This window comes from Pogoniulus pusillus, chromosome 39, assembly GCF_015220805.1.
Source record: "Pogoniulus pusillus isolate bPogPus1 chromosome 39, bPogPus1.pri, whole genome shotgun sequence".
Taxonomy (NCBI): Eukaryota; Metazoa; Chordata; class Aves; order Piciformes; family Lybiidae; genus Pogoniulus; species Pogoniulus pusillus.
This window is the reverse complement of record NC_087302.1, coordinates 1,161,601-1,181,883: the sequence shown is the minus strand read 5'-3', so window position 1 is coordinate 1,181,883 and position 20,283 is coordinate 1,161,601. Positions and strand designations below refer to the sequence as shown.

General features: G+C 59.8%; 1 protein-coding gene across 1 annotated transcript in view; it reads left to right on the top strand.

Annotated features, from left to right (window-relative positions):
• PPP1R12B (protein phosphatase 1 regulatory subunit 12B) overlaps positions 1-20,283 on the top strand; it is a 187,377-nt gene that overhangs the window by 30,020 nt on the left and 137,074 nt on the right. The window contains 2 exon segments of the mRNA XM_064173963.1: positions 18,190-18,320; positions 19,989-20,107. Coding sequence (XP_064030033.1) covers positions 18,190-18,320; positions 19,989-20,107 — 250 coding nt within the window.

Here is a 20,283-nt window from a genome sequence, read left to right as displayed (position 1 = left end):
TCTGTTCTGCTCTGCTGGGGGCACATCTGGAGTACTGAGTCCAGTTCTGGGCTCCCCAGTTCTAGAAGGACAGAGAACTACTGGAGGGAGTCTGATGGAGGCTGCAAGGATGCTGAAGGGCCTGGAACATCTGTGTGATGAGGAGAGGCTGAGCCCTGGGCTGCTTAGCCTGGGAGGAGGAGCTGAGGGGGGACCCTGTTATCAGAAGGGTGGGGGCCAGGCTCTGTGCAGTGATGTCCACTGCTCCCTGTCCTGCCACAGCACACAGACTAGAACCCAGGAGCTTCCACCTCAACATGAGGAGAAGCTTCTTTGGTGTGAGGGTGCTGGGGGCCTGGGGCAGGCTGCCCAGAGAGGCTGTGGAGTCTTCCATTCAAGACCTGTCTGGATGTGTTCCTGTGTGGCCTGCCCTGGGTGCTCCTGCTCTGGCAAGGGGGATTGGACTCAGACATCTCCAGAGGTCCCCTCCACCCCCTGTGATTCTCTGTCCTGCCTTCAGCCACCTGCAGCTGTGACAGTGAAGAAGAGAGTGAGGTTTTCCCCCAGTGAGAAGGCAGAGGTGGAGTCACTGCAGCTCTGCTTTGCTTTCTGCCTCCCAGCTGCTGCTGCTCTGGCCACAGAGAGGAGCTTCAGCTCCTGGGGCAAAGGCTGCTGTTGGCTGCAAGGTGAAGGTGTGGGTGGAAGCAGAGCTCTGCTTCTGGGTCAGCTGCCTGTGGATCCACTGAAGGGATCTCCTCTCCTCTCCACTTGTGGTCGGGCTGAGATGTTGCTGCACTGTGCCAGTTGTCACCTTCACCCTTGGTGCCAAGCTGGCACTTCTCTAGGAGCTTTTGGTGCTCCCCCTGCACCCTCTGCAGCAGGGGGGAGCTGCTTCCTCTGGAGGCACTGTGAGCCCTGCAGTGACTTTGGTGCTTTCTCTGTTGGAATCCCCCAGCTGTGCCCTGGCTGTGCCCAGGGTGAGCTCTCTGGGTGTCACCAAGGTGTCCAGGTGTTGCTGTGGCAGCTGAAGGCTCTCAGCCCTGCCCCTCCTGCTGCTCTTGTCCTGTGCTTCCCGTGCCAGGGGAGTGCTTGCCAGGGCTCACCCTGAGCCAGTTCGGCTGCTGGGTCTCTGCAGGGGGCACCGAATGAGCACCAGAGCCCCTTGCTGAGCTCCCTCAGGGTCTACTGGCATGGGGCAGGACAAAGGCATCCTGGCTCCAGCCAGAGCCTGCTGCAGGCTCCTGCCACGGGAGGGGCTAGAGGAAGCCTCAGGCGTCCAGGGGAGATTTCTGTCTGTGAGGTCTGGAGTTAGGGGACACAAACCTCAGCTGCAGTTTGCCAAGCCAGAGCTGAAGTCCTCTGCAGCTCTTCCTCCATGTCCCTGCCCAGTTAGGAGAAGCCCTGGAGAGGCTCTCCCCTAGAGCACTGTTTGCTGGACACAGCCTGGCCCTGCCCTGCCTTCCCACCCCCTCTGCCTGCTGGCAGGCCTGGTGGCACTGGGGTGACCTTGCCAAGTGGGCTGACAAGTGAGATCTTGGCTTTGCCCCTTGCTGGCAAGCTTCATCTTCAGGTGGTGTTGGCCTCACCACTCTGCTCTGCACCCTCCAAGGCAGCAGTGGCAGTCAGCTCTGGGCTGCAGGGGCCCAGGCTGGTTGGGTGAAGCTAAGGCTGTGTCTTGGAAGTGGAGGATGTGTTTGTGCCACAGAGCTGAGGGCAGAAGGCACAGGGAGCTCTTGGCTGCATTGCACAAGTGCCTTTAGCAGCTGGGTTCAGTAGGGGCAGGGTTAGGGCTGGTGTGGAGCTGAAGACTCACAGATGGGTTGGGTTGGAAGGGAGCTCAAAGCTCAGCCAGCTCCAAGCCCCTGCCATGGGCAGGGACACCTCCCACCAGCACAGGCTGCTCAAGGCCTCATCCAGCCTGGTCCTGAACACCTCCAGGGAGGTTGTGGAGCACAGAAGCTCAGAATGTGTCCATGGCATCCCTGGGCAGCCTGTGCCAGTCTCTCCCCACCCTCACTCTCAACAATCCCTTCCTCCTCTCCACTCTCACTCTCCCCTCTCCCAGCTCACGGCCATTGTCCTTCATCCTGCCACTCCCAGCCCTTGTCCAAAGTCCCTCCCCAGCTCTCCTGCAGCCCCTTCAGGCACTGGAAGGTTGTTCTGAGGTCTCCCTGGAGCCTTCTCTTCTGCAGGCTCAGCAGCCACAACTCTCCCAGCCTGTCCCCACAGGGGAGGTCCTGCAGCCTCTGCTCATCTTTGTGGCCTCCTCTAGAGCCTCCCCAGCAGCTCCAGGTCCTTGTGCTGGGTGCCCCAGAGCTGCAGGCAGTGCTGCAGTGAGGTCTGAGCAGAGCAGAGGGGCACAATCCCCTCCCTGTGCTGCTGCTCTCCTGCTCTGCCTGCAGCCAGCACTCAGCAGGCTCTGGGCTGCCAGGGACCCTGGGCACACGCTGGAGGTGGTCAGCAGAACATTTCTTTGCTGCAGAAGCTGAATTTGCCTTTCCTGCAGAGCAGTGCAGTTCCTGAGAGCTTCCCAGTTGTGGCCTGTGAGGTTCTCTCAGGCAGGAGCTCCATTTTCAGTAGTTTAGGGGCAGGGTTTTCTCTAGGCTGTCTTGGTGCAGTGCCAGGGAGGGCAGGCAGAGTGGCAGAGAAACACATCCTCAGTGGTCAGGGTGAGACTTGCAAAGGCAGAGCTGCTCTGCACCCCTGGGGACCTGGCAGTGCTGCTTTGCAGTGGCAGAAAGGCTTTATTTTTAGGCTTGGCAGTTGATCAAGTCCTGGCCTCCTTTCAAGCCCTTCTCAGCTGCCACAAAGCCTCCAACTGCTGTTGAAATAATGGATATTAAAAATCATGTTGGAATTAGGAGGATGAAGATGATGAATAGGAAAGGAGTCAAATACTAATCTAGATGGGATTGGGAAGTCAGTCCCACGTGGCCTGGCTCTGCTTCAGAGCTCTGTGTTCTGCTCTGGGAGTGCAGGTGGCAAAGCAGTGCAGAGACTCTGGTGGGAGAGCAGCATGGAACTGGCAGTGCCTCTGCTGGGTCCTCTTTGGGTGAGAGGAGAACTCAGTGTAGCTTGCTGGGCACAGGGGGCACATAACAAATGGCTGCAGGCTTGGATCCTTCTGCTGAAGTCAGAGAATCACAGAACCAGCAGGCTGGCAGAGAGCTCCAAGCTCCTCCAGACCAACCTGGCACCCAGCCCTGCCCAGTCACCCAGACCGTGGCACTAAGTGCCCCAGCCAGGCTTGGCTGCAACACCTCCAGCCACAGCCACTCCACCACCTCCCTGGGCAGCCCATTCCAGTGCCAATCACTCTCTCTGCCAACTTCCTCCTCACATCCAGCCTCAACCTGCCCTGGCACAGCTTGAGGCTGTGTCCCCTTCTTCTGGCCCTGGCTGCCTGGCAGCAGAGCCCAACCCCACCTGGCCACAGCCTCCCTGCAGGCAGCTGCAGGCAGCAATGAGCTCTGCCCTGAGCCTCCTCTGCTGCAGGCTGCACCCCCCCAGCTCCCTCAGCCTCTCCTCACAGGGCTCTGCTCCAGGCCCCTCCCCAGCCTTGCTGCCCTTCTCCAAACACCTTCCAGCACCTCAGCAGCTCTCTGCAATGGAGGAGCCCAGAACTGGACACAGCACTGCAGGGGTGGCCTGAGCAGTGCTGAGCACAGGGGCACAAGAACCTCCCTTGTCCTGCTGCCCACACTGCTCCTGAGCCAGCCCAGGATGCCATTGGCTCTGCTGCCCACCTGGGCACTGCTGCCTCCTCTGCAGCTCCTCTCTCCCACCACCCCCAGCTCCCTCTCTGCCTGCCTGCTCTCAGCCCCTCTGGCCCCTTGCTGACTTTCCCACAGCTCACAGCACCTCAGCATTGTAGGGCTGGAAGGGTCCTCTAAGGATCATCCAGTCCAAGCCTCCTGCTCCAGCAGGGCACCCACAGCAGCTTGCCCAAGGTCACAAAGGCCAGGGGGGGTTGGAAACTCTCTGGGCAGCCTGCTCCAGGCCTCCAGCAGCCTCACACCAAAAATGTTTCTCCTCAGATTGCAGCTTTGCCAAAATGCTGCCTGATGAGGAATGCTGAAGAGGGGAAGCAGGAGCCAGTGCTGAGTGCCTCTGCCCAGGCCCTGGCAGAACTCAGAGCAGGGTGGTTCAGCTTTCTTCCCATTCCCTTCCATGACTCCAGTGCCAGGGCAGTGAGTGTCCTCCTGTCCTGCCTTTTCTTCTCTGTGGTGGCTGCTGTGGATGCCACAGAAACAGAGGTGAAGCCCTGGCATGCTGTGGTGAGAGCAGATCACAGCAGGGCTGGAGGGCAGCCTGGTGCCTTGGCACTCACTGGCAGTGCCAGGGCTGCACAGCTGCTCTCTACAGCTGCCCAACAGGAGCTTGGAGTGAGGTTGGGATTGGTCTCTTCTCCCGGGTCTCAGGTGATACAACAAGGAGAAGTGTCCTGAGGTTGTGCCAGCTGGGAGCATGTTGGTCTGTTAGAGGGCAGGAGGGCCCTGCAGAGGGACCTGCACAGATGGGCACAGCCCAACACCATGAGATTGAGCAAGGCCAAGCACCAGGCTCTGCACTTTGGTCACAACAACCCCATGCAGGGCTACAGGCTGGGGGCAGAGGCTGAGGGAGCTGGGGGGGTGCAGCCTGCAGCAGAGGAGGCTCAGGGCAGCCCAGGTAGCTGCAGACAGCAATGAGAAGGGAGGTTGTGGCCAGGTGGGGTTGGGTCCCCAGGCACAGAAGAAGGGGACACAGCCTCAAGCTGTGCCAGGGCAGGGTCAAGCTGGATGTTAGGAGGAGGTTATTGGCAGAGAGAGTAATTGGCACTGGAATGGGCTGCCCAGGGAGGTGGTGGAGTTGCTGTCCCTGGAGGTGTTTAAGAGGAGGCTTCTTGGGTGCTAGGTTGGACTTGACAATCTTGGAGGTCTTTCCCACCCTGGTTAATTCTGTGATTCAGGGCAGGGTTAGGTTGGAGATGAGGAAGAACTTCTTTGCTGCAAGAGTGGTCAGGGATTGGCAGAGGCTGCCCTGGGAGGTGGTGGAGTGCCCATCCCTGGGGGTGTTGAAGGAAGATGTGACCATGGCACTTGGGGCCATGGGTTAGTGGCCATGGTGGTGCTGGGTTGGTGTTGGACTGGAGGAGCTTGGAGGCCTTTTAGAACCTTTTTGGTTGGGTAATTCTAGAGCAGGTCTCTCTCAGACACTGAGCTGAGCCTCTTCCAGGCCAGGGCAGAGCACATTCCCATCCAGCTGCACTGCAGTGCCTCTGGCCCCAGCTCATGCATGAAAGAGGGAGGAGAATTTGAAGCTGTGGCTGCTGCTCAGAGCTCTTAGAATGGTTTAGGTTGGAAGGGAGCTCAAAGCTCACCCAGTTCCAGCTCCCTGCCTCTCACCAACACAGGTTGCTCAAGGCCTCATCCAACCTGGCCTTGAGCATCTCCAGGGAGGTTGTGGAGCACAGAAGCACCCAATGTGATCTTTGATCTTTGATCACATTGGCTGCTTCTGTGCTCCACAACCTCCCTGGGCAAACCTGTGCCAGTCTCTCCTCACCCTCAACCTGTGCCAGTGTCTCACCATCCTCACTGCAGTGTACTTCTTCCTCACATCCAGTTTCAGTCTCCCCTCTGCCACTTCAAGCCCATTCCTCCTCCCCCTCTCATTCCCAGACCTTCTCAATAGTCCCTCCCCAGCCCTCCTGGAGCCCCCTTCAGATCCTACAAGGCCACTCCAAGGTCTCCTGGAAGCCTTCTCTTCTCCAGAGCCCCAACTCTCTCAGCCTGTGCTCAGAGCAGAGCTGCTGCAGCCCTCTCAGCATCTTGCTGGTCCTTCAGCTGGGGTTTGGTGCCCCTGTGAGAACAGCAGGGGCAGGAATCAGGAAGCCTCTGCAGCTGCTCCTCTCTTCCCTTGCTCGCTGCTGGGTTCTTTGTGGTGCTGAGCACTGCAAGAGGTTTGCTGCTGGTTCCTTTTTTGGTGGCTGGCATGGGTAGTGCTGAGGCCTTGGAGCTGGTGCTGGGGAGGGTTTTCCAATGGAAAAATCTGCCATAATCCATATCTCCTTAGCTGCTTGCCTGGGGAGTGTGACTCAACTGCTGGGAGCAAATGAAGCAGCATAGCTAATTAACCAGCTGAGGAGATGGACAATGGCCTCCTCAGCTCATGTCCACTCCTTTCCCCCTGCTCTTCCAGATAGAGTTCAGCTCTTTCTGCTGGTTCCACTACACTTGGGGCAGAATTTGATGTCCATGAGGATGCAGCTGGGTCAGGGCAACCCCCAATATTAGTCCCAGCTGGGGGAGGCTGAGATCCAGAGCAGCCCTGCAGAGAAGGACCTGGGGGTGCTGGTGGGGGAGAAGCTGGGCAGGAGCCAGCAGTGGGCACTGGCAGCACAGAAGGCCAAGGGCAGCCTGGGCTGCATCCAAAGCAGTGTGGGCAGGGATGGGGAGAGGAGATCCTGCCCCTCTGCTCTGCTCAGAGCTCCCCTGCAGGGCTGGGGCCAGCTCTGGGGTCTTCAACACAAGAAGGAGCTGGAGCTGCTGGAGAGGGTCCAGAGGAGGCCACAAAGATGATCCAAGGGTTGGAGAATCTCTGCTGTGGGGACAGGCTGGGAGAGTTGGGGCTGTTGAGCCCGGAGGGGAGAGGCCTTAGAGCAGCCTTCCAGTGCCTGAAAGGGGCTACAAGAGGGCTGCAGAGGGACAAGAAGGAGCTACAAGAGGCCTGCAGGGACAGGCTGAGGGCAATGGCTGCAAACTGGAGCAGAGCAGATTGAGATTGGATGTGAGGAACAAGTCCTGCAGCAGGAGGCTGCTGGAGCACTGCAAGAGGCTGCCCGGGGAGGTGGTTGAGGTCCCACCCCTGGAGCTACTCCAGGTGAGGCTGGGGAGGGCTGTGGGCAGCCTGCTCTGGTGAGGGTGTTGGACTGGATGAGCTCTGGAGCTGCCTTCCAGCCCCTTCTGTGATTTTAAGGCATGAAGCTTTAGCTCCTGGGTTGGTGTCCAGACCTGCTCCTGCAGCTGCAAGGACAGCCTGAGGCAGGGCTGGGAAGGGAGGGGGTGGCAGAAGCAGTCCCAGGCTGTGCAGCAGGGCAGTGAGAGCTGTCTGGGGCCAGTGGGGGCTGGGGGCTGCTGGGGTGTGGAATTTTGGGCAGTGGTGGTGCTGGCAAATGCCCCTCAGGAGCAGAGCTGTGCTCGTGGGACACCGAGGCAAGGTCATACCTTGCAGTGCTGACAGCCACTGGTGGTGACAGTTGCAAGGCTATTTTGGGAGTGCTTTTCTCTTTGTGTTCTGGGAACTCCTCTCCCTGTGCCCAGATTTAACCCTGATGCTGTCCAGCTGGCCCTGGCCTTGCTCCTGGGCTGCTGCTTCCCACCCTGTGTTGACATCACAGCCTTGCTGTGAGCCTTCAGTGGAGCATCCACTGCCTCCATCTCTGCCTGATGCTGTTCCAGAGAGTTTGGAGTCGTGGCAGGAGAGCAGCAGAGGTGACCTGTCCCTGGATGCCTTTGGCTGTCACCTGTGTGCTGTGACCCAGAGTCAGCTGGCTGGGAACCACTGCAGCCCAGTGTGTGTCAGTGGTTACTGCTGGGGGCAGAGGGCAGTTTGGCCTGGAAAATCCTTCCAAGGGACCCAAACCCTGCCCCCAGGTGCCACAGCCACAGCCTTCTGCAGCACCTCCAGCCATGGGCACTCCACCACCCCCCTGGGCAGCCTCTGCCAGGCCCTCACCACTCCTCCAGCAAAGAAACTTTTCCTCCTCTCCAACCTAACCCTCCCCTGGCACAGTCCCAGGACATTTCCTCTCCTTCCATCCCCTGAGCCCAGGCAGCAGAGCCCAACCCCCAGCTGGCTGCAGCCTGCTCTCAGGGAGCTGCAGAGAGCAATGAGCTCTGCCCTCAGCCTCCTCTGCTCCAGGCTGCTCACCCCCAGCTCCCTCAGCTGCTCCTCTCCAGACTCTTCCCCAGATCTGTTGTCCTGCTCCAGCTCCTGTGTGTCCTTGGGGTGAGTGGCCCAGAACTGGGGGTGCCCTTCTGCTGCTGGCCCCAGTGCCCCCCTCTGCTGTGCAAGCTCTCCTGAACCAGCTGAGGAACTCCTCAGGCAGCTCCAGCTGCACCAACCCAGCAAGGAGCTGCTGGCAGGGACCCAGCCCAGGGGGCAGCTCCAGGAGCAGCCTGGCAAATCTTGGCTCCTGCAGCTTGCTGAGATCACTTCTGGTAGGTCACTCAGGCTGGGACTCCTCTCAGCCTCTTGCAGGTGGCTTTGTGCTGGTCTGCAGGCAGTGGGAAAGAGTAATCCCCCTGGGGGGGTCCTGGGATCCCTCCCTCTGAGCTTAGGCAGCCCCTCTGGGCTCACACTTGGCTCTGCTGCTTCACACTTGGCAGCTGCCACAGACCTCATGCAAGGCTGGGGGCAGGAGGGACCCTGGCAGCCTGGGCTGAAAGCTGCTGGAGCTGCTGTGGGAGCCTTGTGCTGGGTTCCAGACTGCATTTGGGTGCACTCAGAGGAAGTTCTGCTTTCAGCTGGCTGCTGTTGGTGGCCTCTGTCCTCTGCTGGAGCTCCCTGGTCTGCATTTAGCCCACAGCAAAGCCTTGGAGCACTCCAGGGGTGCTGTGGGTCTGTCTGCTGTCAGCACACACAGACCCCTGCCAGTGCTGGCAAAGGCTGTGCTTGCTTGGTGTGATCCAACCTCACTTTTGCCTCCTCTGATCTAAAGCAGAAGCTTTTGTAGCTCCTGTGTGGGGCAGCTTCTGCCACCCAGGTGAGTCTAGGGCAAGTTTCTCCCAAGAGGACATTGCCTGGGAGGAAGAAAGCTCAGAGGCTTGGGCAAATAAAGCATCTGAGGCAGTCTGGGTCAGAAGGGCTGGAGGCACAGGGCACATCGTGGCACTCATCCTGCCCTGCAGAGCACAGCTGAGTGCCTCTGGCTGTGCAGCTGTGGAGGGGTCAGAGCTGCTGAGAGCTCACTGCAGGCCCCCAGCGTGCAGGGGTTAGAAGGGACCTCTGGAGAGCATCTTCCAGTACCTGCAAGAAAGCCAGAAAGGGACTTTGGACAAGGGCTGAGAGTGGCAGGAGGAGGGAGAATGGCTTAGAGCTGGGAGAGGGGAGAGGGAGAGTGGAGAGGAGGAAGAGATTGTTAAGAGGGAGGGTGGGGAGAGACTGGCAGAGGTTGAGGGTGGTGAGACACTGGCACAGGTTGCCCAGGGAGGTCGTGGAGCACAGAAGCACCCAATGTGATCTTTGATCTTTGATCCCATTGGGTGCTTCTGTGCTCCACGACCTCCCTGGAGGTGTTCAGGACCAGGCTGGATGAGTCCTTGAGCAGCCTGTGCTGGTGGGAGCTGTCCCTGCCCATGGCAGGGGCTTGGCACTGGATGACCTTTAAGGTCCCTTCCAACCCACTGCAGGGTTGTGTCCATCTGTGCAAGTTGTGTGAGTGACAGGACAGGACTCAGACCACATCAGGGCAGGGTTGGGTGTGTGAAGAGCTTTGCAGGTGGTACTGAAACTGCCTTTCTGGAGCAGAGGAGAGGCTGGTTAAGGAGCAGCAGGGATGTAATGGGCAGCCTGAGTCAGCAGCAGCGTTTGGCACCTGCCAAGAGGTGCCATGTACCTGGGAGGCTCAAGGGAAGGCCTCTGGAGTGATGAAGAGGAGGTGCAGCATGGCCTGTGCTGACCTGGCCCCTCCAGTGCTGGCTGGAGCAAGTACAGCAGCCTGAGGAGCGAGGCTGAGGCTGGATTCTCAGAGCTGCCAGGGGTGATTTATGTGTGGGAAGCAAGAGGAGGCTGCCCACGAGCCTGCCACGGTGGATTAGGAGATTTTCACTCCTGCACAGCAGCAGGCACCCAGCTGGGGTCTGCCCCAAGCCCGAGGTGCTGGCAGCAGAGGCACAAAAGCTGAGCACAAAGCTCCTTTGCTTTCCCTTCCTGCATGGCAGCTGCAGCAGTGCTCAGCAAGCTGCTTCCCAGCACTGGCTCTGCCTGCCAGCAGCTGAACATCAGCCAGCACCGTGCCCAGGTGGCCAAGGAGGCCACCAGCATCCTGGCCTGGACAGCAGTGGTGTGGCCAGCAGGAGCAGAGCAAGGATTGTCCTCCTGTACTGGGCAGTGGTGAAGTCACAGCTTGAGCATTAGAAAGGCTGTGCTGAGTAGGTGAGAGAGGCTCTGCCCTCTGCTCTGCTCCCCTGCTCTGCCCCTCTGCTCTGCTCCTCTGCTCTGCTCCCCTGCTCTGCCCCTCTGCTCTGCTCCTCTGCTCTGCTCCCCTGCTCTGCCCCTCTGCTCTGCCCCTCTGCTCTGCCCCTCTGCTCTGCCCCTCTGCTCTGCTCCCCTGCTCTGCCCTCTGCTCTGCTCCCCTGCTCTGCCCCTCTGCTCTGCTCCTCTGCTCTGCCCTCTGCTCTGCCCCTCTGCTCTGCTCCTCTGCTCTGCCCCTCTGCTCTGCTCCTCTGCTCTGCTCCTCTGCTCTGCTCCTCTGCTCTGCCCTGCTGAGGCCACATCTGGGATCTTGTGTCCAGTTCTGGGCCCCTCAGCTCCAGAAGGAGCTCAGGGAAGTGCTGGAGAGAGCCCAGCCCAGAGCCCCCAGGCTGCTGCAGGCAGTGAGCATCTCCTGTGGGGCCAGGCTGAGGCAGCTGGGGCTGGCAGCTGGCAGCAGAGCAGCCTGAGGGCTGCCCTCAGTGCTGTGCTCAAGCTGGGCAGGGCAGTGTGGGCAGGACGCAGGCAGGCTCTGCCCAGGGGTGGCCAAGGGCAGCAGAAGGGGCACTGGGGGCAAGCTGGAGCAGAGGAGGTGGCAGGGGAAGAGGAGAGGAAACTTTGTGAGTGTGAGGGTGCTGGAGCCTGGAGCAGGCTGCCCAGAGAGGCTGTGGAGTCTCCTGCTCTGGAGCCTTTCAAACCCTCCCAACCCCTAACTTTGGGTGATTCTTCTCAGCCCTTTCAAGCACTGCAAGGCCACCAGGAACTCTCCCTGGAGCCTTCTCCAGGCTGAACCCCCCCAGCTCCCTCAGAGCTTGTTCCATCTCTCTTACTGTTTGTGTCCATCACCTGCACCTGCTCAGGCAGCTTGGTGTGTGCTGAGGACTCCCGAGCTGGACTCAGTATTGCAGGTGAGGAGAAAATCACCCCGGGGAGGGCTCTGGGCAAGTGGTGGGGAAAAGAGGCCCCTGGGCATGGTGTCTGAGCCTGCCCCGTGCTGCACAGCTGCTGGCAGCCCCTGGCTCACAGCTGCCACAGACCTCATGCAAGGCTGGGGGCAGGAGGGACCCTGGCAGCCTGGGCTGAAAGCTGCTGGGGCTCCTGTGGGAGCCTTGTGCTGGGTTCCAGACTGCATTTGGGTGCTCCCAGAGGAAGTTCTGCTGTTGGTGGCCTCTATCCTCTGCTGGAGCTCCCTGGTCTGCATTTAGCCCACAGCAAAGCCTTGGAGCACCCGCGGGGAGGTGAAGGAGTTTGGTTTTGCTCTCACTCAGCTGATCCCAAGCAGCTTCTCAGGAATTTGTCAGGTGCTTTAATGCTCTCCTCACTGCTATCCTGTGTGTCTCCATCACACCCTGGGAATGTGACACCAGCCCGAGGCTGGGCTTCTGCTAAGTACCCTCCCAGCCCCAGCAAGTGAGCAGCATTAAAGCCTTTGCACCTTGTTGCAGCTCTATTCTTGGTCCTCTGAGCCCTGTCTGGCTGCTTCCACTCCCTGATCCTCCAAGCTGTGTCCCATGGGAGTGCCCAGGAGATCTGCGAGCCCAAAGCCCTGGCAGGCACTTGGAGCTGTTGGGTTCTGATCCTCCTCAGGAGCTGCAGGCCCCTTGTGAGCTCTGCCTGCCCTGGGGAAGGAGCAAACACTCCCAGAGCTGGGAGAGTGAAGAGGCTTCCTGCAAGGTAAAGATCAGGCTTGAGCTGCCTGTGCAAGGAGCCTTGGCAGAGCAGCAGAGCTCTGCAGAGCTGCTCTCCAGTGGCTCCTGCTGTCCCCCTGCTTTGTGGCTGCAGCACAAACTTGGTGCCCCGAGGGTGGCTGCTGGGCAGAGGCTGGGCAGTGCCTGTGCCTGGCTGCCAGGGGCTCCACCTGTCAGCAGAGGGGGGGAAGCTAAGCTGCCCTGGCTGCAAATTTTAGAAGCTGAGCACTTCCTCCCTATGGAAAAACTGCTAAGTGCTGGGGGCCTGCCAGGAGCTGCAGGGGCAGCAGGAGCTGGGGCTGGCACCGTGCCCAGCCATGCCAGGGATGGCAGAGGGGTGAGCCAGCTTGCTCCGAGGGCCTGCTGGGCACTTCTGGGCACTGAGTGCAGTTTGCATCAAAGGCTGCTAAAGCTGGCATATGTGAGTGCCCTTCCAGAAGCACTTGGAGCCAAGCAGCTGCCCAGAGCAGTGCCAGGATGGCAGGAGATGAGCTGCTGAAGACCTGTGCTGAGAGACCAGGCAGGTCCCACAGGCTCCCACCCAGCCCCCAGGGCTGCAGGAGGTCCTGGACAGAGTGAGAACACAAAGGGCTTAAAATGGAGAGGCAAAAGGCTGTGCTCTGTGGTTAGCTCTGCTGTCAGTGGCATCTAATGGCTGACAGCAGCCTGCAGGAGAAGGCTTTGGGGGTGGCAGTTGGTGACAAACTGCCCAGGAGCCAGCACTGGTCCCTGGCAGCTCAGCTTCTAGGGGCTCCAGGAGAGCTGGGGAGGGACTTTGCCAAGGGCTGGGAGTGGCAGGAGAAGGGACAATGGCTTTGAGCTGGGAGAGGGAGAGTGGAGAGGAGGAGGAAATTGCTGAGAGTGAGGGTGGGGAGAGACTGGCACAGGTTGAGGGTGGGGAGAGACTGGCACAGGTTGCCCAGGGAGGTTATGGAGCACATCGAGGATCACAGGGGTTGGAGTGACAGGACAGGAGGCTTTGAGCTGGGGGAGTGGAGATGAAGAAGAAATGGAGAATGAGGGTGAGGAGAGACTGGCACAGGTTGGGGGTGGTGAGACACTGGCATAGGTTGCTCAGGGAGGTCGTGGAGCACAGAAGCACCCAATGTGATCTTTGATCTTTGATCACATTGGGTGCTTCTGTGCTCCACAACCTCCCTGGAGGTGTTCAGGACCAGGCTGGATGAGTCCTTGAGCAGACTGTGCTGGCAGGAGGTGTCCCTGCCCATGGCAGAGGGTTGGCACTGGCTAAGCTTTAAGAACCCTTCCAACCCAAAGCATTCTGTGGTTGGTGTGAGACCAAGAGGCTGAGCTTGGCAAGGCCTGCAGTGCCAAGCAGGCTGCCTGCCCACTTTGGTGCCTTCCTCCCTCCAAAGCAAACTCCAAGGGCAGATTTGGGGGGGGGCTGTGTCCTCCCATTCAGCACCATCCCCACCAAGGCAAGGCTGCTTCTCAGGCAAAGCTTTGCCTTCCTTTGCCCCACTTGGGGCTGGAGGAGCAGGGGGCGGCTCTGCCCCATGCAGTTGCTCCTACACTGCTGCCCAGGAGCACTGCAGGAGTCAGAGGAGAGCTGAGCAGAGCCAGGGCTGCTCTCAGGTTACTGAACTTAGCCACTCTCCTAAATTTAAGGCTGCAGGATTAATAGTACTTAAAGGAGGACACATCTACCCCACGTTACTTCCTCCTCATCCTCTTCCCTTTTCCTCTGCTAACCTCTTTGCACCCATTTTGCACAACCAGGAGCTGAACTGGACCCACTGAATGGTTCTGAGGTGGTGTTCTGCAGTGCTTAGTCGTGGCAGATACACACAGAGAACATCCAGCAGAGGTGTGCTGGGCAGGAGCCAGCAGGCAGGGCTCTCAGATGCTGTAGGTGGGCAAGGAAGTGCCCTGGGAGGTGCTGTACAGTGAGAGCAGCACAGAATGGCTCAGGCTGGGTGATAGGTTGGACTGGATGATCTTAGAGGTCTCTTCCAACCTGGTTGATTCTGGGATCATCTACTCCAACCCCTCTGCCATCCACAGGCACAGGAGAGTGAGAGTGGTGAGAGACTGGCACAGGTTGAGGGTGGTGAGACACTGGCACAGGTTGAGGGTGGTGAGACACTGGCACAGGTTGTGGGTGGTGAGACACTGGCACAGGTTTGCCCAGGGAGGTTGTGGAGCACAGAAGCACCCAATGTGATCAAAGATCCCATTGGGTGCTTCTGTGCTCCACAACCTCCCTGGAGGTGTTCAAGGCCAGGCTGGATGAGACCTTGAGCAAGCTGTGCTGGTGGGAGGTGTCCCTGCCCATGGCAGGGGGTTGGAACTGGCTGAGCTTTGAGGTCCCTTCCAACCCAACCCATTCCATGAGTCTATGACTCTTGGCCAACAGAATTAATGTTTCTTACCCTAAAAGAAGAATGGCAGAAACCTTTCCTTGTGAGGTGTGAGGCAGCTCAGAAGCTCCTCCTGGCAATGCTGCTGCAGCCTCAGGTCACTGCAGCCTCCCTTCCTGCTCTCAGCACCCTGCTGGTTTCCATCCTTCTGTGGCACTGCTCCTATCACAACCAATATTTGCCATCCAGAGTCCCACTGCTTGCTTTGGCCACAACAACTCCAAGCAGCACTACAGGCTGGGGCCAGAGTGGCTGAGAGCAGCCAGGCAGAGAGGGAGCTGGGGGTGGTGGGAGAGAGGAGCTGCAGAGGAGGCAGCAGTGCCCAGGTGGGCAGCAGAGCCAATGGCATCCTGGGCTGGCTCAGGAGCAGTGTGGGCAGCAGGACAAGGGAGGTTCTTGTGCCCCTGTGCTCAGCACTGCTCAGGCCACCCCTGCAGTGCTGTGTCCAGTTCTGGGCTCCTCCATTGCAGAGAGCTGCTGAGGTGCTGGAAGGTGTTTGGAGCAGGGCAGCAAGGCTGGGGAGGGGCCTGGAGCAGAGCCCTGTGAGGAGAGGCTGAGGGAGCTGGGGGGGTGCAGCCTGCAGCAGAGGAGGCTCAGGGCAGAGCTCATTGCTGCCTGCAGCTGCCTGCAGGGAGGCTGTGGCCAGGTGGGGTTGGGCTCTGCTGCCAGGCAGCCAGGGCCAGAAGAAGAGGACACAGCCTCAAGCTGTGCCAGGGCAGGTCTAGGCTGGATGTTGTTAGGAAGTTGTTGGCAGAGAGAGTGATTGGCACTGGAATGGGCTGCCCAGGGAGGTGGTGGAGTGGCTGTGGCTGGAGGTGTTGAAGCCAAGCCTGGCTGGGGCACTGAGTGCCATGGTCTGGTTGGTTGGGCAGGGCTGGGTGCTAGGTTGGGCTGGAGGAGCTTGGAGCTCTCTGCCAACCTGGCTGTTCTGTGATTCTCTGCCTCCCATGGGCTGCAGGGGCAGAGTTGTTTTCCTTAGAGCAGCAACAGATAATTCAGTATCTCTGAGGAGCTGCTCCAGCTCTGGGCTGGACCTTCTCTGGGTGGCAGATGCCCACAGCCAGGGCACAGTGCCCCAGGGCTCCCCGGGGGCTCCAGCCAGTGCCTGCTGCTGTCAGCACCCAGGCAGCTTTGGCACTTTGCTTTATCTCCTCCCAAGCCAGGGGAGTTAAATTACAGCAGCTTTCCCTGTAGGAACAGGTGGGGCTGATCCCATTATCCCTGCTGCTCCTAGCAGGCATTCCATGGGAAGCAGGCTGGCTCCAGATGGGGACCAGCAGGGCACTGACAGGCAGAGGAGCAAAAGAAGGGCTGGGGGAGGCTGTTTGTGCATCTGGGGAGATAATGGAGAGCCCAGCACAGCTGCACCTCCAGTCCTGGGTCCAGCTTTGGGCCCTCACTCTGAGAAGGGTCTTGAGGAGTTGGAGAACAGAGAAGGACAACAGAGCTGGGGAAGGGTCTGGAGAGCAGGGCTGGGGAGGGGCAGCTGAGGGAGCTGGGGGTGAGCAGCCTGGAGGAGAGGAGGCTGAGGGCAGAGCTCATTGCTCTCTGCAGCTCCCTGAGAGCAGGCTGCAGCCAGCTGGGGTTGGGCTCTGCTGCCTGGGCTCAGGGGATGGAAGGAGAGGAAATGTCCTGGGATTGTGCCAGGGGAGGGTTAGGTTGGAGAGGAGGAAAAATGTCTTTGCTGGAGGAGTGGTGAGGGACTGGCAGAGGCTGCCCAGGGAGGTGGTGGAGTGCCCATGGCTGGAGGGGTTGCAGAAGGCTGTGGCCATGGCACCTGGGGCCAGGGTTTGGTGGCCATGGTGGTGCTGGGCTGGTGCTGGACTGGAGGCTCTCAGAGAGCTTCTCCAACCCAAACAGTTTCATGACTGTGACCTGTAGTGCCCACAGGTGCAGGAGCAGTTGGTGTCTGGGTGGTTCAGTGAGCAGTGCTGGCAGTGGCACTGCCTGTCCAGCACACCCCAAGCCCACAGTCTGCAGCCATTCCTCAGCCTGCACTGAGCTTTCCACCCCCACTGCAGGTAGTGCTCAAACACAGCAGAGCTCAGGTGTGGAACATCAACCTCACTGCTTGGCAGAGCCACACTGCTGGGGTGGCTCCTGGGGGCTCCAGTTCTGTAGCCAGACAGAGAAGATTGTGCTGAGCAGAAAGCTCTGCCTGAGGGAGCTCTGCCTGGGGGAGCTCTGCCTAGGGGAGTTCTGCCTAGGGGAGTTCTGCCTAGGGGAGCTCTGCCTAGGGGAGCTCTGCCTAGGGGAGTTCTGCCTAGGGGAGCTCTGCCTGGGGGAGCTCTGCCTAGGGGAGTTCTGCCTGGGGGAGCTCTGCCTAGGGGAGCTCTGCCTAGGGGAGTTCTGCCTAGGGGAGCTCTGCCTGGGGTTGCTCTGCCTGGGGGAGCTCTGCCTAGGGGAGCTCTGCCTGGGGGAGCTCTGCCTAGGGGAGCTCTGCCTGGGGGAGCTCTGCCTAGGGGAGCTCTGCCTGGGGTTGCTCTGCCTGGGGGAGCTCTGCCTGGGGGAGCTCTGCCTGGGGTTGCTCTGCCTGGGGGAGCTCTGCCTGGGGGAGCTCTGCCTGGGGTTGCTCTGCCTGGGGGAGCTCTGCCTGGGGAAGCTCTGCCTAGGGGAGCTCTGCCTGGGGGAGCTCTGCCTGGGGAAGCTCTGCCTAGGGGAGCTCTGCCTGGGGTTGCTCTGCCTGGGGGAGCTCTGCCTAGGGGAGCTCTACCTGGGGTTGCTCTGCCTGGGGGAGCTCTGCCTGGGGGAGCTCTGCCTGGGGTTGCTCTGCCTGGGGGAGCTCTGCCTGGGGAAGCTCTGCCTGGGGGAGCTCTGCCTGGGGTTGCTCTGCCTGGGGTTGCTCTGCCTGGGGGAGCTCTGCCTGGGGGAGCTCTGCCTAGGGGAGTTCTGCCTGGGGGAGCTCTGCCTGGGGGAGCTCTGCCTAGGGGAGCTCTGCCTGGGGGAGCTCTGCCTGGGGTTGCTTTGCCTGGGGGAGCTCTGCCTGGGGGAGCTCTGCCTGGGGGAGCTCTGCCTAGGGGAGCTCTGCCTGGGGGAGCTCTGCCTGGGGTTGCTTTGCCTGGGGGAGCTCTGCCTGGGGTTGCTCTGCCTGGGGGAGCTCTGCCTGGGGGAGCTCTGCCTGGGGGAGCTCTGCCTGGGGTTGCTCTGCCTGGGGAAGCTCTGCCTGGGGTTGCTTTGCCTGGGGAAGCTCTGCCTGGGGTTGCTCTGCCTGGGGGAGCTCTGCCTGGCTCTCTCAGGAACAAAACCTTGTGGCTGGAGCCAGCTTCATTGAGGAATTGGTCTGTGGTGGTTGTGTTCCCAGGTGAAGAAGGTCAGCAGTTTGTCAGCACAGGGTAGGGACTGGGCTGCTGGAAAGCAGCTTCATGGAGGAGGAGCTTGGAGTCCTGGTGGGCAGAAGTCTCCCGTGGGACAGCAATGTGCCCTTGTGCCCAGCAATGTACCCTTGTGCCCAGGGGGGCCAGTGGTGTCCTGGAGTGTGTTCAGAAGAGTGTGGACAACAGCTCAAGGAAGGTTCTCCTGCCCTCATCGCTGCCCTGGGGGAGGCCACATCTGGAGTATTGTGCCCAGTTCTGGGCTCCTCAGTTGAAGAGGGACAGGAAACTGCTGGAGAGAGTCCCCTGGAGGCTGCAGGGCTGCTGAAGGGACTGCAGCATCTGCGGGAGGAGGAGAGGCTGAGAGCCCTGGGGCTGGTTAGGCTGGGGAGGAGAAGGCTGAGAGGGATCCTGCTGATGCTTGCAAGAGTCTGAAGAGTGGGAGTCAGGAAAAAGAAGGAGCCAGGCCCTGTTCAGTGCTGTCCTGTGGCAGGACAAGGGGCAGTGGGCACTGACTGGAACCCCTCAACATGAGGAGGAACTTACTGGTGTGTGATGTGCAGTAGGCTGCACCTGCAGGCTGTACACTTGATTTAACACCAGCTCCTCTTTCTTCTTCCCTCCCCTGCATGTGCCTCCTCTCTCCTCTCTCAGGCCTGCATAGATGAGAACCTGGACATGGTGAAGTTCCTTGTGGAAAATGGAGCCAATGTGAACCAGCAGGACAACGAGGGCTGGACCCCTCTGCACGCAGTGGCCTCCTGTGGCTACCTGAACATAGCAGAGTGAGTGAGTCTGGGGCTCTTCTGGGGGGTTGTGACACTTCCTTCAGGCCCTTTTTGGAGCAAGCACACAGGAGATTGATGCTGAGACTGCTGCAGCATCCTGGGCAGCAGTGCTCAAAGGGCTGAGCTGCTGCTGCTGGGTCCTTGGTTTGCAGGGACTCAGGTGGAGCCTGCAACTGTTTGCCTTTTGCAGCTCCCATCACAGTGACTTGTGGGCTCTGCTCCCTAGGCTCAAGTGATAGAGGAGGAGGAAAGGGACTGAAATTGTGCCAGGGGAGGGTTAGGTTGGAGAGGAGGAAAAATGTCTTTGCTGGAGGAGTGGTGAGGGCCTGGCAGAGGCTGCTCAGGGGGGTGGTGGTGGAGTGCCCATGGCTGGAGGGGTTGAGGAAAGCTGTGAGAAGGGCTTTGGAGCCAGCAGAATGCCACCAGCCTCTCTTCCTTGGCATTCAGAGGCAGTGTGCCTGCCATGCTGAGACACAGAGGTAACTGCCTGGTGCTTGCCTCTCTCACTGTTGGAGCCTTGCCCTGATCCCACAGTGTCAGTGTCAAGTGGAGAGGGCAACCTCTTCCCAGTGGCCAGCAGCAGTAAGTCAAGGAGCAACAGCTGCAAACTGGAACAGAGAAGGTTTCAGCTCAGCATGAGGAGAAACTTCTTCACAGTGAGGGTGCAGAGCCCTGGAGCAGGCTGCCCAGAGAGGCTGTGGAGTCTCCTCCTCTGGAGACCTTCAAAACCTGCCTGGATGCATTCCTGAAAGGTCTGCCCTGAGTGATCCTGCTTTGCCAGGGGGGGTTGGACTCCATCTCTGGAGGTGCCTTCCAACCCCTAATATTCTGTCATCTTTGGTTGGCAGAGGCCTCCAGGCTCATCCTGCCCAAGCCTCCACCCAGCACTGCAGGCTCAGCACCAAACCATGGCCCTAAGCTCCAGCTCCACAGCTGCTGCAACACCCCCAGGGATGGGGGCTGCAGCACTGCCCTGGGCAGCCTGTGCCAAGCTCTGAGAGCCCTTCCAGGGCAGAAATATCTCCTGAGCTCCAGCCTGAGCCTCCCCTGGGCAGCCTGGAACCATTCCCTCTGCTCCTGTCCCTTGCTCCAAGCAGCAGAGGCTGCCCCCTGCTCACTGCAACCTCCCTGCAGGCAGCTGCAGAGAGCAATGAGCTCTGCCCTCAGCCTCCTCTGCTCCACCTGCTCACCCCCAGCTCCCTCAGCTGCTCCTCCCCAGCCCTGCTCTGCAGACCCTTTCCCAACTTTGTTGTCCTTCTCCAGACCTGCTCCAACCCCTCAATGTCCTTCTTGGAGGGAGGGGCCCAAAGGGAAAGCTGCACAAGCTTCTTGATGGAAATTTTGGTGTCTAAATACAGCTACGAGAGTGCTGCTCTGGCTTGGCTTTGGCTGTGCCTTCCTTTTTGCTCTGAAGAAAGGCAATCTGTGAGGTCAGTGCAGGAGCAGAGGTCTGGAAGTTAACAGCAGAGGAACAATCTCTAAGCTGCTGCCCAGGGCTCCTTGCATGGCCTAATGAGCATCTTCTGTGCAGGAACCCACTAAGAGTAAGGCTCTCATTTGAGAACTGAACTTGAATGGGAAAGAGGAATCCCTGGCTGTGCTGTGTGAGCTCCTGAGGAGGCTCAGACGAGCTCTAACCCCTGGGGCTGGGTCTCATTCACTCAGGTACTTAATCAGCCATGGAGCCAACGTGGCTGCGGTGAACAGCGAAGGGGAAGTCCCTTCCGACATCGCCGAGGAGGCTGCCATGAAGGACCTGCTGCTGGAGCAAGTGAGGAAGCAAGGTGAGTCCTGCTGGGGTGCTCATGGCAGAGTCAGGCCTCAAAGAGCTTCTGTGGGAGGTTCAGGGGTGGCAGCAGAAGGGGCACTGGGGGCAAGCTGCAGCAGAGGAGGTTGCAGGGGAAGAGGAGGGGAAGCTTTGTCAGTGTGAGGGTGCTGGAGCCTGGAGCAGGCTGCCCAG